Genomic DNA, 19,276 nt, shown 5'->3' with positions numbered 1-19,276 from the left:
GTGTGATTTTAGAAAAATAGTTGTGATGATGGATTTTGTGGTGTGGGAATCTTTTAATTTTCTGTTAAATCATTATCTCTGTTTGTCCGTTACTGTGACCCATTTAAATGCAGCAATGTAGCATAAGTGTCATCTGACTGTTCTCTCGGGAGACGAAAATAATGATGCATCAATTTGACCATCTAGTAAATATAAACTACATAATTCTTATCTTTATCTGCTATATTATTTTTATATACAAATTAAAACATATATTTTTTTTATTTTTATATTTAATAGACACGTGTTATCCTCAGTTTACGTGTCATCCTCAACTTATGAATCTGTATATGGAATTAATTAAAAGTTGGGATGATATTAGGCAGATTAAAGAAATTGGGGTTGGCAACATTGATTCTAGGTTTTGGTCCGGATTCAAGAACAGCATAAATAATGCAGAGAGGAACACGGCAGAAAACGTGAATCAAAAGATATTTTTCATTTTTTCTGATTTTGACGTGAAATTTGAATGAATGCGAAGCGAATACGTTACTGTTTGTTTCTTATATGTATTTATTTTCTCTTATTGTTGTTATTACTCATTAAAAAAACAGATAAAGTTTATTACTACTTAAAATTAAACTAAAAATGAAAATGTCCCACATACTTTATGAATTTTTATGTCAAATTAAGTTATTTCAAATTTTCAATCAATACCAGCCATAATAATTTATAAATTACACTGAACACAAACACAAATCCTAATTACGCAATGGGTTGAAAAGGAAAATAAGCGCACGTTTTAATAATTTTTGGACTGAAGGTGATGTCACTGGTTTTGTAAGGCGTTCATCATAATATATAAATATATAAACAGGTAACAAATTCTAAATTAAAATTATACTGTATTTATTATAATATTAATTTATTTAAGTATTAATCGACTTTATCGAATAAACACGACCAAACATTGACTTAAATATCGAAACCTGAAACCTTATTAACATGTATCAAACAAATAAGCCATGTGAAAATTTAAAAACCATACAAATTATTTTAAGGAGACGTTCAATAATAAAATAATAACTTTTTAATCAAGTGATATAAGATTTAAAATCTTATGGTGACGGTTTGAACCCGAAAACAATCTATATTAAAAAGTTAAATTCGACAACCTCTTTAGACAGTGTAGCTGAAAATTATGTATGTGTATATCTATATTTGAGATACTTAAGTTTATCCATAACATTGAATGTCATTGAAGACTTACCATCTCCATTCTCCACTAAATGTTTAACAAATATACACCACTTTTTCCCTCTATAGGTTCCAATGGCTTTCCTCACTTTGGTATCAAGGCAAGTTTGAAGCCTAGTGTGACCTCATCAACTGCAAATATTCAACACCAAGTTAAAAACAATGTAAAATCAATCGCATATAGTTAGGACCACATAACAAAAGGGTAAGTTTATCCCTTTGAACAGTTTGATGAGTCAGCAGAGAACAGGATCCGAGGTATAAACAATCTTTTCACAACATTGACTCCTACAACCTCGTTCACAGGTATACATACGTACACTCTTGTTATCACATAAATTTTCCTTTTTCATTTGGATACAAACACTGCTGCTCTTTATGTGTTCTATATAAGCACACTCACCATATCAGTCTTCTTAACTCAACCCTTAACTCGCTTCTATCTTTTTCCTACCCAACAGTTCCACATTTTTTCTGTTGAAACCTTATTCCAGCCTCTGTTTTTGTCCACTGGTATCTGATCCTCCAAAAGTGAAAGTTCCAATTTTTGTAGCTGAAAACAAAGGACCCTAAAAACAGAGGACCCTGTTCTTCTGGTGCAAAAATGGCTTCCCTCTATGATGTGCTTGGAATTTCAATTGGCGCAAGCTGCGTGGAAATAAAAGCTGCTTACAGAAAGCTTGCTAGAACTTACCATCCTGATGTTGTGGCCATGAATCAGAAGGAAAGTTCAGCTCACCAATTCATGGTAATCCAATCAGCTTATTCAACTTTGTCTGATCCAGAAAAGAGAGCTCAATATGACAGAGATAACAGATACAGAAGATCATTAACTATGGCTTCCATGGCAGGAAGAAATCACACATTTTCATGTGCTGCAGGAAGTGGAAGGAAATGGGAAACCGATCAATGTTGGTAGTCTTGTAAAATTTATTATTGAACATTCTCTTCTTCTTCTTCTTCTTTAAGCAGTAACATTTCCTTTTCTGCAGAGTTAGATCATCTTGTACTCTGTTAGTTCATCCATTTGTTTATAATAGTTTGTTTTTGTCTATGAAATATGTAACTTTTTGTTAGCACATTATAAGGGAAAAAAAAATTGTAAAAAGAAGTGTCTGTGTCTGGTCTAATCAACTCATTCTTATGAAAAGATAAGAAGCAACAACATCTTTTCCAGCTGTCACAAAGAGATATGAAAAGATATGCTTTATTTGCAAGTGTTAATATTTAGTATTTTTAAATATAAATATTTAAAAAATACATGTCCAATAAATATAATAGTTCTATACCTGTATGACCTGCAAAATTTTAAGTAAAGTCAAAATGAGAATGATCTTGCTGTGTTCAAACAAAAACACTTGCTGCTATGATCTGCCTAAGAAAACAGAGGAATTGGAATTTGTGAAAGGTGAGAATTGAAGCAAAGTTTTGAATTATAAAATGATAACGACACACACAGTGGTACAATTTTCTTTTCGAGTGAGTGGGACATGATCATCATCATCATCATGCACTGTTTTCTGAAAAACTAAAATTAAGGTGAGACTCTCCACCAAAAAGAAGACAAAAACATGAACAGTTTTGTAGGCCAAGCTAAAACTGTTGTGGCAAGTGTTCGTTTCATATAACACTTCCTCACGTAACTCGTACATACTTTTTATATCATCACCATCATTTTTTTTTATTCTCTCTTTGTTTTTATATGTTTTCTAGGAATGGTTTATTTGATACTTGTTTATTCCTCAGTGGTATAGTTATCTTAGTCGTACATATAAGTAGGGTTGCTCTTAATTGCATTAGGCAAAGCTGAAATCATTATCGTTGGGACAAAAATTGCACATACTTTAAGTACAATTGTCGTTGTTTTCAATTAAATTTGAAGTTTTACTTTTGCAATTTCATGTTTAGGGTTAAGAATTTGTAATTAAACTTGTGATCCTTACTATGGATAGATGATGTTTGGAGTCATTAGTTATGGGATGGAATTATTGGATGGGTTTTCCATCACGGGCCCAAATGTACAAGGCCCACTTAGAAGGATTTATGCTTCACACATTTCAAAATAATTATGCAGTTGGTTGGAGAAGGCTTCCTTTCAGTATTAAATGTCTTATATCAAATAAATTAAAAAAATAAAAAACATTAACACATTAATTTTGAATAGGTTATTTTCTATCAATTGGTTTTATAAATCTTTATTTGTAAATTGTCATTCAACAATATTTAAATGGGTCATTTTTACTTTGTTTGAAATTTTGTAAATGTTATGTATTGTATTTTTATTTCAATTTATGGTTAAAAATTGTTATTAAATATTATGATAACTTAAGACAAAAATCAAAGTTTTGATATCGTAAAATGACATCAAGAAAGTACTGATTTTTTATGCTCTTTTCATTTTTTCTGAAGATGGAGAAAACTTGTATTTCTCATAAAAAAGGTGTAAACTTTGAAACACTTGTTGGTATTTTAGAACACTTTAAAGCATAAAAAATTGAATTCCACCTTATAGTAACATCTATACACAAATCACTTGAATCATCAATACTCCTTATTTGCTCAATACATTGCCTAAATTTCATTATTCTACACTCGTATCCTCTAACAGACTTATGCTCTTCCTAATTTGATCTACACCGTCACATATTACCTTCAACCATTATTGCACAATTAAGTTTAAAATGTGTGCAAAATAAGGTACATGGAAGAACTCACCATCTCAGAGTAACAGATTTTGCAAAGCAAGATTCAAAGATTTTTACCAAAACATCGTTACTATAAGCATTATTTAAAGTGATAGAAAATATTTTTTTTCAAGCCCCCCAGTCTATAAAAATCTACTTATCTTCTTATACAACTCAAATCTATTATGAGGAGGAGGCAAATGGAAAAAGTTTAGATTTTTGCTACACAACATCCAATGACAATCAACATAATGGGTTGTCAAACATATATAATTCTTTATAGTACATGAAGTCGTATGTGAATTGAACAACTTGGGATAAAAAGTTGTAATTCTCATTGACAACTTCCTATATAAATCGTAATTTTGGTATACGACTCTTTTGGAATGAAGTCTATACATTAAATATTTTATCTTTTTTAATTTTTAGTTGAAATAATAGATTTAAAAATAATATCATCATTTATAATATATTTTATATTTTTGCTAATAATATTTCTTTTCTTTCTCTCTAATAATATGTTTTCCTTATTTCTTCAATTTTTAATAATACGTCTTCCATTATTTATTTTGTTATTTTAATACAACTTATTAAATATAAAACTAAATTTATTGTTTCAACTAAAAAATAAAAAATAAAAAATGTAGATTTCACTCCAAAGGAGTTGTACACGACAATCATAATTTATATAAGTTGTTAATGAGAATTAGAACTTCTTGTCCCAAGTTATCAAACTCACGTACAATTTTGTTTCTTTAATAAAAAATTAAAATATTACACTTTATTAATATTAATATCACACTAAAATCGTATTTATTTTATACTGCTTAAAAAAAATCGTACTAATAACATAAAACTTACTCAAGTGAAATTGAATAATTGTAAACAAGTGCCCATTTTAATAATTTTAAAAAATTATCCATTTCAATAATTATCAAATATAAATTACAATAATAATAAAAGAACCCACATATAATATAAAATGCTATGATTAAGATAATATTTAATACTGTTGTTATTTTATTTATTAGTAAAGTTTTCACCATTTTGAAAATAGTATATACATTTAATAAACCGATTTGAAATAATTATTTTTTCCAATTTTAATTTATGTTTTTTGTAAAAACTGGTTGTAAGATCCTAAAAAATGGCGTTTTAAAAGTGATAGTGGTTTAAAAATAGTGAAACTCGATTATTTTAATGTTAAAAGGTTTTGGTATAATAGAATTGTTATAAATGAGTTTCATTATTTTAAAACGCATCATCTCTCTAGAAACCACTTTTTTAGAGTTCTCTAACTTCTCTCTAGAGGTTCTGCCTCTCTGGTCGTCTAATTGAAGAACCGAGACCGTAGGATTGATCATCTCGGCGAGCTCTTCAAATTGGACCGATCAGTTTCTCCGTTCACGTAAGTTGAGTTTCCGTTCTTTTTTTTAGTCTTTTTCTATTTTTTGTTGCATGCAAGCCCTCTTCCGCTTGCATGTGACGTTTTAATCACCAGGATGAGTCTCTGCTGATCAATGATCATAACGGTATGTCCTGATCGTTCTTGTGATGTTTCTATGTGTAGATAGAGCATCATGTGGAGTTAGAGGTGTTAACGTTTTTAATGCGTTGACATTTATAAAGTTGTTTAAACATGATAACAGGTAAGGGAAGCTAACTGTTTTACTTGAATTTCATCTAGAAATCATTTTGATGACTTTGAATTGCATGATTGATTGTTGTATGAGTGCTTGAATTGCGTAATTGAGTGTATGCTTGGATTGTGCTAGATTTCTTTAATGTTGCATGTGAGAACAGATTGAGAATCTGGTATTTTTGCCTAAGCGAGCAGCTCTCGCCTGAGCGAAAACACCAGAAACTCATCCCCTGTTTCTGCGCGAGATCTCGCCTAGGCGAGCCAGTCTCGCTTGAGCGAGAGTCACTCTCGTCTAAGCGAGAAAGCTTAGCCTGAGCGAGAATTCGCCCAGAGTTTGGGTTGTTCTCTATTTTGAGCCTCGTTCAGGAGAGAATGACTCGCCTAAGCGAGAGAGCCTTTTTGCCTAGACGAGACCTTCTAGCTTGGGCGAGAACCCCTACAATTGAGTGTTATTTCTTTGTTTCTAATGGATGAAACTATGTTTGAATGTTAAAATATGAACTTAGTTATGATATGCATGAATTGTTATGACTGATAATATGTGTGGTGAAATTGCATGAAGTTGGAATATGAGAAGAAGTGGTTGAACTAGGATTTCAAGGAAAATTCTAAGAGGAATGTTTTAGTGTATGTAAAGACATAAGGACTCAGTTTTGGTTGGTATCCTGACGCTCCTAGTAACCATTAAGACTCATGTAGAGTATGATGGATTACGTCGGGGGGAGTAGCAGGAGGTCCTGGTCTATGAACCCGATCCGTCATAGAGGTGATGGGACTTACCTTGGGAGTGGTTGGGTGATAACCCCTTGTGTCCAAACTCTGCAAAGTTTGGGAACCGTCACAGGTGTAAGTCACCAAGAGATCTGATGTCGCTTAGATAATCCGGATATTGAGTCTAAAGTCATGTAAATGTATTATGGTGGTCTATATGATTCTGGTGATAATGAGAAAGATTGCATGGTTTCTGTTTATAATTGAACTGCATGATTCCTTAATCAGATTCGTTTACCCTTGCTTTTTGTGTTCTTGTCTTGTGTTGTATGTTTCCTTTTGCGATGATCACCTATTCGGTGGGAGCATATATGGTTGCAGTGTCAAAGGCACTTTTGGAGGATGAAGAGCCATCGTGTTAGTGTTAAAAAGGAGGTTTCCAGTGGGAGCTTTAGCAGTGGTCAGTAGTACAGAGTTTATTAGTTTAGTTTAAGTGTATAAATGATATATGTTTATAGTCATACCTTTTGTAAGACTGTATTAATATATTGGGTACACTCGATTATCTGTTTTGGAACTATGATGAAACTCCCTATTTTTATTAGTTTTAAACGGCTGAAATTAGGATGTTACACGAGTTATTTAAAAAACATAATTGTTACTTTCATCATCTAAAATATTTAAAACCAATTTCAGTTCTCAAAAGAAATATAACACATAGCAACCTAACCTATTAATAGAGAAGATGGTAATTTGCACCCTCTTACTCTCAGCTAAATATAAATTTATCTTTTACAAGAAACAAAATTTTAGGCAATTTCCTCATTATCATTAGGATATAATAAGAAATTACAAAAGTAAATTAAATATAAAAAATTGATACATTCAATTATAAAAAAATAATTTTTCTATGGATTCACTGGTTAAAGGCTACTTGTAGTTAATCTAAAAAATAGTCTTATGAATGCCAATTAAAACAACTTTAACTGATATATAGGAAATTTAGATCTACATTTTGATTGAAGTTACTCAAAATTTGGTTGGATAACAAACTAAAATAATATTTATTAATGTCAGTAAAAAATTATGTTTAACTTTATTTAAAACGTATTATTTAATGTCAAAATAAATCATAAAAAAACATAATGATAATATAAAATATTACGATAAAGAAACTTTTGTTGACATAATTTGGAAAAAAAAAATTATATTGGATGAATGATATCTCAACATATTATTAAAAATTGAATTAAAAACATTATAGATAAAAGATGAATTTAGAGGATAAAATATATGTTTTTTTTTTAATTTATGTAATTGAATTACTTTTATAAATTATCATCATTTATATTTATTTCAAAAAACTTAATCATAAAGCAACTCAAAATACATAGAAAAAAATTGTGTAACATCTCATTTGAATAAAATAATACTACTAAAATTAGAATCACAAAATTAATAATAAAAATAAGATAATTCAACATCTAAAGAAAAAAATAATACTGTTATCCCAAGTATAATTATAATATCAAAATCATAAATAAAATGTTCTTTACAACTCATAGAGTTGTTTCAAGTTAACTTAAATAAAATGAGATCATCAAAGTTTGTCAAAAAAGTTATATGCAACCAAACCTAAGAGTTATATGCAATCAAACCTAACACGTGAAAAAGAGATTCATATATAATGAAAAAAAAATAATATTACATATTACTCATTCATAAAAACAGACATACCACATACCAAAACTTAATTATCTAGACAGATACATTTATATCAAATTATACTTTGCAGCATAATTTGGAAAAAAAAATTATATTAGATGAATGATATCTCAACATATTACTAAAAATTGAATTAAAAACAATATAGATAAAAGATGAATTTAGAGGATAAAATATATGTATTTTTTTTTGTAATTTATGTAATTGAATTACTTTTATAAATTATCATCATTTATATTTATTTCAAAAAACTTAATCATAAAGCAACTCAAAATGCATAGAAAAAATTTGTGTAACATCTCATTTTAATAAAATAATACTACTAAAATAAGGATCACAAAATTAATAATAAAAATCAGGCAATTCAACATCTAAAGAAAAAAATAATATTGTTATCTCAAGTACAATTATAATATCAAAATCATAAATAAAATGTTCTTTACAACTCATAGTTGTTTCAACTTAACTTAAATAAAATGAGATCATCAAAGTTTGTCAAAAGAGTTATATGCAACCAAACCTAACGTGAAGAAGAGATTCATATATAATGGAAAAAAATTAATACTACATATTACTCATTCATAAAAACAAACATACCACATACCAAAACTTAATTATCTAGACATATGCATTTATATCAAATTATACTTTGCAGAGTCATTATCAATGAGTTTCAACTTATCACACACAAAGTTAATCAATTATCATCTTTGACCAAGGTAAAACCCTTATGCTAGTATCTTTTGCTTCTATCACGTTATACTCCATGTTTTTACACAAGATTGAATGGTTATTAGTATGTTTTGATGACTTCTAATACTAAACCCTTATACCAATGCATACATAATGTCACTCAATCCAAATCTTCCTTTGGATCAGTACTAACCATATTCATATAAATCACATACACAAATAATTCTCTTAACCAGATATTAATTTACATTAAACACCTAAAACAGTAAACACGTGACATAGTTACAAACTCTGATAATTTCGTCCAACGAGAGCATCCACTCGCTTAACGAGTAGTGTTTGAAGGCCCACTTTTCCAACAACTAGGTGTCTCGCCCAACAACAATAACACTGGAACTCACAAAGCTTAAATCACCTATAATTCACCCAACAAGGACTTGTAGTGCGAGTGACAACTGAGTCAGTGAACTCTCTGACTTTAGAATCATTCAGCAAGAATATCCTCGTCCCAACAACTACAAGTTAGTGGCTTCCTTGTCTTTGGAGTTATAAAGCGACACAACCCTTTGTCTATCGAGTCTGCATAATTGCAAAAAGCAAAATTATGCTATTATGCGATTCAAACATAATATCAACATACCATTTCAACATTTAGCATTTGAGCTCTATCCAAACCATTACATTTGCAGTATCAACCCTAATTTTTCTTAAAAAAACAATCATAATTCAAAATCATGCAATTTTAGAAACTTTACTCCAATTCCACATGTCATACTCATCATGCATTTCAACAAATCATGCGGTCATAGTACAATCACTCAAATCAATAATCAATAATTTAAACATATTTAACTCAGTAACCTAGAGACGATGAAATTAATATCTCTTACCTTTGACTTACTATGGATAAAATTATTATTATGATTATTTTTAATTTTATAATTATGAATTAAATATAAATAAGTTTTATAAATTTATTGCAAATAATTTTTATTTATTTTATAAGTAGTTTTATTACTAAAAAACAGCTTAGAAAATATCAAACTTAAAAGATTCAATTAAATTTAGGAAAATGACCAAATTGATAAAATAATTATTTTGATTTTAAATAAATTATTTAAAGGATGATTTTTGAAAGTAAACGTGAACAAAACAATCCATTACAATTAAATTTAAAGAGAGAAGGATAGATATTAAGTTGGATGGTTAAAGTCATTTAAGATTTTTTTATTGATTTTATATATTTATTAGAATAAAAACAAAATAATCTTATTTAATTTTTTTATTTTTATAGTTAAAATTTTTATTTATTTTATCAAATATTATTATAAAAATAATAATAAATAAAATAAATATTTAAACTTCATTCAACAACAATAAAGTGTTTACAAAAATTAAATTGTCAACCTGTAGCAGAAAAACAAAAAACTGATTAAAAAACCAATAGATGGTTAATATTTGTGGCTTATTTATCAATCCATTTACCTTCCATCTGATCCAAATTCACTTATTCTCTAAGGCTCTGTTCATATAAAATGATTGATTTAATACGCTGATTCACTACGATGGATTATAAAAAAAAGTTGTGTGCGTTTTAGAGGATTTGCACATATGGATGAAGATGAATTTGTGGGATTCCATTCAAAATACATCATTCGGTTTAGTGAAGATTTGAGAAAATGAGGAATAAATTTACTTTTATATCCTCACCTCTTAACAGCTAAATATGATTCTTATATATATATATATATATATATATATATATAATTAATAATAATTTTAAATAATAGTAGTTATTATAAAAATAATAATAATAATTTAATATATATTTTTTTAAATTTAATATTTTTAACTAATTTATTATTTCATATATTTTTATCATCAAGGTATTTTAATAATTTTCAAATTTTATCTATTATAACTTTTTATTTTATCTTTCACATCACTCAAATCACTCATTAACTTTCACAAAATTCATCTTCAAATCCATTCATTTCACCCTCTAAATCCATTCAAAGAAACACACATATTCATCTACAAAAATCAACACAAATTCATCTTCACACTTTCCTCCAAATTCATCTCCTCAAGTGAACAGAGCCTAAATTAAGTGGATCCAATTCAATTGATCATGTTAAAAAAAATAAATTCTTTTTTAGCCCATCCATCGAACCGTTTCAACTTACATATTAAAACTCATTTTAACGTCTTTAACAAAAATTAATTAATTATTAATTAATTGTTAAATAACACCGGTGATATTTCCAAAGAATAATACAGCAAAAAAACAATTATAGTCAAGCATGAGAGAAATTACATTAAAAAAGAATTTATTATTTTTCAGAAGTCTTAAAGGGCATTTATTATTTTATGAAAGAATTAAAAAATTAATTAATTAGTTTCAATTTGTTGTAACTATTACTATAAGTATATGTTTTGAATACCCTAATGAGGTCTGTTTTTTATCATACACAATACAATGATTTTAGTTGAACTTTTATACATCTATAATTTATAGATTCCTCTTTTTATATTTGTTTTTAAATTTTAATTTTTAAATTAAGATAATTATATTATCAATATTATGTTTTAAGTAATTATTAATTTAAATTTGAATTTTTAATTTAACAACTTTTAAATTAAATTATTTTTTAATTAAAAAATTGCATACAAAATAAGTAAATATTATATACAATAAGATTATAAAATTTTACATTTAATTTTATAATTATAATAATAATAATTTTTTTATCATAAAAAATGAACAAATATGCATAAATATTTTCACTGATTTTAATAACAACAATTAAATTAACATCTTTTCATATATCATTTCTATTGATATACTTCTTCCCCTGTATAAAAATCACAACTTAAAATGATTACATATTTTTTAAAAATATTAATAAATATAGTATTTTTATGGAGACAATTTATGAAAAGAGTGACATTTTTTCTACAAAAGCATTATTTTGGACGAGAAAAACGAATAATTGAAAGACACATAGGAAAGAAGAAAGCTAATGTTTGATAAAAAAAAAAGTATTCAAATTTTAAAATAAACTTGTAACGGTAACAATTACAGAATAGAGAAAGTTTAATGGGAAGTAAATGAAGGGTTTTTGAGTTTTAAGAATTGATTTGACTGACCAGTAAAATGGACACTCCATTCTCATTTTCAAGAATTTTGCACTGGTCAGTGTAACGGCATGGAAGATATTTTAGGGAAAGGTGAAAAAAAAAAGGAGAGACCAATAAATGAATAAAAATAAAAAAATAGTCATACAAAATGAAAGAGAGAAAAGATGTTGACCAGTCCACTTACAGTGAAGGGTGATCCAACGGTGGATAGTGAGAATAAGGAAAGGCAGCGTCCCCCAACCACACGATGAGCAGAAATTGTAATTGTGAGAGTTATTGTGTTTGGTCAATAGAATTGTAATAGTGAGTCTGAAATAATTAAAAGGGTAGAAAAGGCGTGGCCCACAATGAGAAAAGCCCAATAAAAAAGTAATTATATAAGGGACTCTTTCCCTGAAGTGAAACCCTGAATAGAGTGTGTTTGTGTGCTGAGGGTTTGTGACGACGGAACACAAGATGAGTGGAAAAGTGAGTGGAAAGGTGAAATGGTTCAACGATCAGAAGGGGTTTGGGTTCATAACCCCCGATGATGGCTCTGAGGATCTTTTCGTTCATCAATCGCAGATCAAATCTGACGGATTCCGAAGCCTAGCTGAGGGAGAATCCGTTGAGTTTGTTATTGAATCTGACGCTGATGGACGCGCCAAGGCTGTTGATGTCACCGGTCCTGACGGTGCCAGTGTCCAGGGAACCCGTCGTGGCGGTGATGGTGGTCGCGGATATGGCGGTGGACGTGGTGGCGGCGGCGGTGGATATGGTGGTGGTGGTGGATATGGTGGAGGCGGTGGATACGGCGGTGGTGGACGTGGTGGAGGCGGTGGTGGCGGTGCATGCTACAACTGCGGCGAATCTGGACACCTGGCTAGGGATTGCTTCCAGGGAGGCGGTGGTGGAGACAGGTACGGAGGAGGCGGTGGTGGTGGCAGGTACGGTGGAGGAGGAGGTGGTGGTGGAAGGTATGGAGGAGGTGGCGGCGGCGGTGGCGGCGGTGGAAGCTGCTACAACTGTGGAGAGTCAGGGCACTTTGCCAGAGAATGCCCAACTAATGCTCGTTGAAGTTTGTTTTAGGGTTTTATGTTTATGATTTGCTTTTAAGTTTACTCGAAGATGTTTAGGGTTTCAGTGGCATGTGTCAAACTATGAGTTTTCATTAGTAGAATAGGTGTGTGGGGTTTTGTTTCTCTTTTGGCAATCAGATGTTCATGATGTTCATGTGGTCTTATTACAAATCTGCAAGCAAGATCAGATCTGGCTGGGTTTACATTTTGTTATGGAATTAAATTTTGTTGTGTTGCATGGTGAATTATTGCTGGTTTTATATGATTCTTTTCAGAGTCTTATGAAGATTGAATGATTGTATATTTGTTTGCATGTATGTTTGCAACAGTTTTATGTTTTTTATTGTGATAGACCATGTTTTTATGGTAGAGTGTTTAATGATTTTGGATGAACATTTAATGTTCATCTTATTTAACAAGAAAAACACAACTATGAATCCTGACAATATGACTGATTTCTCTTTGGAAATGGTTGTAGCAGTGGTAATGGTCTGATATATTAATCTTTTTAGCTTTTTAGTTTTCTTAAACATTTTTTTTTTATTCTTTATTGAGAATCATTTACAATAAATAATCAAGTAACTGTTTTGCGGCAAATGTTGTGTAGCAGGTTTTATATTGTTCTGTTCAAAGCATAATTTAAGTGAACTTTAATGAAATGTTGTGTAGCAGGTCTTATATTGTTATGTTCAAAGCATAATTTAGGTGAACTTTAATGAAATTGGGGTAATCAAAATTCCCAAATCCTTCTTTTCAAATGCTAATTGTGGCTTGGACCATTGTAATGATGGAATAACAAATTAAGTGTTATTCTTTGCTAACCTAAGTTATGAATGGTAGTATAATATTTGAAAAATGTTGTGATGATGGGATAACAAATTGAGTGTTATTCATTATGAATGAAATTATAATATTTGAAAAATGTTGTTATACTGTTATTTATCTGTTCTGTTTTTTTGTTTTATTTTACAGTGAAAAATCAGCTCTCAAATATTTCATTAAACATCTTCTGTGCATTACCTATGATTAGTCTTTACTTGAGTTATTCGAACATGCATTCATACTTCTGTTGGTTGTGATCCAAATAAACATCTTTTGAATACTAGGAAAATGTAAAGAGTTCAAAAGTAGTTGAGGTCAGGGCTACGAATGAAAAGGTGGGAGAATCAGAAAAGCTTTGATTTTTTTATCATATTATTTATTTATTTTCTCAAATTTGGTTTCTTTATCAACTTAGGGTATAATCAAATATCTTAAAATTTTAAATGCTGACATTTTAAGGATTCATTTAAGTTCTTTTAAAATGTATAGTTTTGATTTGTTTTTTGTTAAGATTACTGTAGTCAGTCAGTTTTTTAAATTGTCCCCTTTCTTATACAGAAACTTTTAATATTTATTTACTAACAATTTTTCTTAAAATTGGACAAAACTTTATCATATTTGAAGGTTTTTAAATGTTGAGAATCTTAATATGTTAAAATTCAAAGAAATATTGAAGATTTAAGTACAAAGTATTGTGTGATTACTTCATGTTTGTGCAGATCTTAATTTATTTAATTTTGTTTCTGTTATTCCATATAATTTTTAGTATCTTATATCTAACTTAATTAAATGATATTTTGAAACTGGGACATAAAATTTTATATTTATATTTTAATACAAATATGTTTTTGTAGAGACATGTTATTTTTTATTTTTTTTACTTTTGTAATTTAGCATTTTAAATTTAAATGTTTTTTATACCACACTATTATATCTCAAGTGGGCCTAATTCAAAATTGAAAATAAAAAATGAACTTTTTACTGCCACAAATCTCAAAACTATTATATTGTGAAATCTGGACCATTAATTAAATATTACTGTGCTAATTAATAAAGACACAGACACAGTATTATGATTAGTGGTTGAAATATGTTCTGCCAAGAAAACTAGTGGAGAGCTTGCAGACCTAGACAAATTTATTTTGGGAGGCGAAATGCATACAGTTGAATAATGATATTATATGTGTATTACATTAAATTATTATACTATAATAAATAAAATTTATTTATATAATTATGATAGTAAAATTATACTATACTAATTAGTTAAAAAATAAAAATAATTATATAAAAAATATCAAAATATCAAATGAAAATAATTTGATAATAAAAAATAAATGTATATTTCAAATATCATCTTAGTCGAACTGTTGAGAGATAACAAAAATTGTTTTAACAATAAAAGAATTATTTAAATGAAACAAAAAATAATAATAATAAAATAAAAAGTAAATTTTTTATATTACCTAATAAATGAACGGTTTATCTATTAAACATTTAAATTGATATGTTTAACATTCTTATGTGAAAAAAAACATACAATAAATAAAATAAAAAAAGTAAAAATATTCAAATATAAAATATAAAAAAATATTTAATTGAAGTACACCACTTGATCATAATTAAACAAAGATTGTGATAAAAATAATATATCTTAGATATGTGAGGACTTGTTTCACATTTAAGATTATTTTGAAGATGCGAACAGTCCGACCTAACTCGTATTTGACATATCAGTGATGAGTCGGACTAAAACAGGTTAGAGAAACTTATTTTGCCATCTACAAGGGAGCGAAAGTGAGGGGTGAAGGAAGTAGATGAGTTGTCAAGGAGAAATTGCAGTGCAAAGTGAGGGATAAAGGTAAAAAATAGGGTTTTTACCTTAGTCAATCTCAATGAATAATTTTTTCATTTTAAAGAATTTAGGGATGCGGAAAGAAAACAATGAGTTGCATAAAGAAATCAATTAAGAAATAAGGTGGATACTGAAGACTTACACATGGGCCATTTGTACTCCATGGTTAGAGCATTTCTGTCTCCACCCCATGTTTTCTTTCTCCATCCACAAATCTTTATTGAAATGATCTCGTTATCTTTGATGAAAAAAATTTATTAAAAAGAATCTGAAATCACTTCATCGTCCACTTCTTATTGTGTTCCTCTACACAACACCATTGCACCACTATCAATGGTGATATATCTACAATTTGGTGTAATAAGATAATTTTGTGTTACCGAACATAATTTATAATTTATATTTGATTGTATTTCATATCCAAAATGCGTAAAATTAATATTTTTGAATTTTGAATTTTTCATCCGAATATTAACGAATTTTCCGGTGCAAAACTATAATTAAAATACTAAAAGAATCTTCCACCAATTTTTTTCATTAATTTTAATAGGGGTACAATTAGAATTTTAGAAAGTACGGGGTGCAGGAAACAAACATGGCGGTGAAGGAAGAAATCCCCCGTATTACAGTGCTTCAAAGTTGGGTGTGACTTTGTGAGCCCACTTTGATGGCCCACTTGATTTATCCATCAAGCCAATTTTCTCGAGTTACAATGGTTTTAAATAAAAAATTAAGAAAGTGAAAATAAGGTAATGTGCTAAAAAATAAAATAAAGTAACAAAGGAGAAAAAAAGGTGGTAATAGTGATTAATCATTAATTCTAAAGAAAATAACTGACGAAAAATATATAAGTACGTCACCCATGTATTGAATTCGTTTGGACATATGAAGTTTCAACATTTCAGTGTTTTTAAAAGAAAAAATAAAGTTTATTTGTACTTCAATTGAAATTTCTCAACTTTTTTGAAAAATAATTTTCATGAATTTTAAAATTTGTACTTTATGATTATCTTTTGTAAAATATCTTTTCTTACCCATCAACCATTCCAAAAACCACTTGTCAAGAGTAATAAAATTATTACAAGGAAGTGAAAAAAAAAAAAAGAATCAAGAAAAAACATTGAATATAAGGTAGTGGAAAAATTGATAAAGTGTATAGTCACATTTATTATCATAATCCAGAAACAATCCAATTCCAAATCTCAGAAAAAAGCATGTCGAAGCAATGCAGTTTACAATTATTTTTTTAATAATTAACCCAACATCAATTTCTTTTCATCTTTGTGTTTATCATCTAGTTATCATAAAAATATTATTATTTTCACAAATTTTTAATATATAAATATTAAAAATAATGAACAAGCAAAATTCAAGAAGATTTTGTTTAACCAATAGCTAATGATTTTTTGACTAACAAATTTTGATAACCTTTTTTTATAATCTTAGTTGTCATTTTTTGAGTGATTTTTTATTTTATCTTTTTCTCATTTTCGATATTCAAAAATCATTTAGAATATAACATCTCATATTATAAAAAAAAGTTGTCAAAATTTACTAGTGAAAATATTATTATACTTAACCAACACTTTGATTTCTCGTTAAGCATGCATGTTAACGAAAACAGAGGTAGGTATAGGAATGAAAAGCTGTGAGAATTTTGCAAGCATGCAAATAATGGTTGCATTGAATCTAAATAGAACAAAAGGTTCCGAGTTCCAAGAAGAATGAAATGCTTGGTTTTGGTTACTCTTGTCTTATTCCATTCAATGAAAAGTAGATAAAGTTCACTTTTTCTTTTGAAGAAGAAAGGCGAAATTCACATGGATCAAGGAGAAAAGAAGCAGGAAAATGTGCTAAAAGGAAACTAAAAACGAATGAAGCAGCATGTCTCCAAAGTTGACAGCATCATCATCTTGTTCTGTTTGGGAGAAAAAAGGAGAGGCATTAGAGAGGATGATGACCTTTAACTGAAAAGACTCATCGCTTTGTGATTATGGTGGTAACCCTTGTTCTTCTCTTTTGGTTCTTTGCAAGGTTTTTTGCATGCCTGGTGTTTGTATAAATGAAAAGCTGCAACTCATCTCAGAACTCAAATGAAAGGTCTGTTTACTTTAGATAGATTATAGATTGCACAGTCACTGTTTATTCCACTAGCATTTCGAGGGAAGGAGATACACAATTATTAGATTCCCCACCCAAATCCATTTCTGCATGCATATATTTATAATTATATATGTGTTACATTATGTTACATGAATACATGTATGTGTTGTGCCAATTACTACAGAGTGTAGCAGCCTTATTTTTTGGCAAAGTTGTTCAGTATAATGTTAATGTACGTGTAACAGCAGATACGCCAGCTAGCGTATACTGCTTGGTTTGCTTTTGTTTGATTTGGGGTTCTGTTTTTCTTTCATGAACTCATGTCTGCAATTTTCTCTGCTGCTCATTGAAAACGTCTGGGAAACTAGGTGGAAAGGAAAAGATAGATGCTGTGGATTTTGGAACTATTCTTCTCTTCTCTTATCTTCTCCCATCAAAGTACCTTTATTTCATCTCTAATCATTTTCAACCCTGCTCACTCATTGTTGTACAAGAAAAAGTGTGCTGGTTTTCATTCTGAGTTTGCATTTCCGAGGACATGGAACATGAGAGTTTCCTTTGCTTTTGTCACTTCAATTCTGGAAACGTTTCAGTCTAGGAAAATTCAGTTTTATTATCAGAAAAAAAAAATGTGCTTGAATTTCATGTCAGGAAAAATTTATAGGCTAAGTGTAGTGATGAAGAGAAATGTGTGTTTTGGAGCAAAAAGATGCTCATTTATCATTCTTAGTTGCGTTATATGTATGAAGTGTGTGTGTTCTTGTTTGATAAAAAGCCCCATCAGTTTTTTAGAAGGACAGTTATTATTTAAGTAACATAACGACATTACTGTCATCTGAATTACTTTTATGCTCTTTAGTTGCTTTCTTCCTTTCAGAAGATTGATTTTGCTACTTCTTCTTTTTTTCTTTCGAGTTAAATGTAAACAATAGAGAAAAGATGTATCGAAAAGCGTGCTTTCTCTATTCTAAATCATTTCCTGGCAAGTTTTGTGCTTCCAAATAGACCCTACAGAAAAAAGAATTACGAGTTGACATGAACCATGATTCGTTGATGAAAATTATGTCATGTTAGGTTTTTTCCCCTAATAAACCATTTAAAAAATTCTGCAAATGAACATATATCAATATTATTTACTGCAATATATATATATATATATATATATATATATATATATATATATATATATATATATATATATATCGTCATGTTAGCTCATCTTTCATTCAGAAAATTCAATATTCGGAGAACTAGATTTGGAAGGTGAAATAGTATTGTTAGTTTGAAAAATTGGCTAAAATTTGTTATATAGGAAAATTTTGATGAGATATATTTTTATTTTGTATCTCTATTTTCATTAATTTTTGAAAAAAAATGTCTTAAGAGTTATATACATTTTGGGCCTATATCCAAAATTTAAGGAGTGATCAATAAGAATATTTAAATTTGTAGAAAATCAGTTTATAAGGGTGATATTTACATAAGATATTATTTCTGGTCGAGTTGACACTTCTAAAAATTTAAAATTTGGCTTTTCAAAAATTAAATTTCGAGTAAAATTTTCGTTTCTCACAATTCATTAAAAATTTCAATCAATATTTACATG

At 28.8% G+C, this 19,276-nt stretch overlaps 1 protein-coding gene and 1 pseudogene across 1 annotated transcript; both read left to right on the top strand.

The window, feature by feature from the left end:
- Nucleotides 1-1,576: 1,576 nt before the first annotated feature.
- LOC114170746 (chaperone protein dnaJ 11, chloroplastic pseudogene) lies at nucleotides 1,577-2,233 on the top strand (annotated as a pseudogene).
- Nucleotides 2,234-12,224: 9,991 nt separating this feature from the next.
- On the top strand, nucleotides 12,225-13,135 carry GRP2 (glycine rich protein 2). Its single transcript, XM_028052968.2, has one exon. It carries the CDS (start codon nucleotides 12,289-12,291, stop codon nucleotides 12,886-12,888), a length of 600 nt encoding a protein of 199 aa, XP_027908769.2. The 5' UTR covers nucleotides 12,225-12,288; the 3' UTR covers nucleotides 12,889-13,135.
- Nucleotides 13,136-19,276: the final 6,141 nt, after the last annotated feature.

Source organism: Vigna unguiculata, chromosome 11, assembly GCF_037176805.1.
Source record: "Vigna unguiculata cultivar grain cowpea cultivar isolate G323 ecotype 2 chromosome 11, ASM3717680v1, whole genome shotgun sequence".
NCBI lineage: Eukaryota > Viridiplantae > Streptophyta > Magnoliopsida > Fabales > Fabaceae > Vigna > Vigna unguiculata.
The sequence above is the reverse complement of the archived record's forward strand: the minus strand, read 5'-3'. Positions and strand labels throughout refer to the sequence as shown.

Coding starts and splice junctions, on each gene's coding strand:
- GRP2 (XM_028052968.2), top strand. CDS start 12,289: ATGAGTGGAAAAGTGAGTGGAAAGGTGAAATGGTTCAACGATCAGAAG.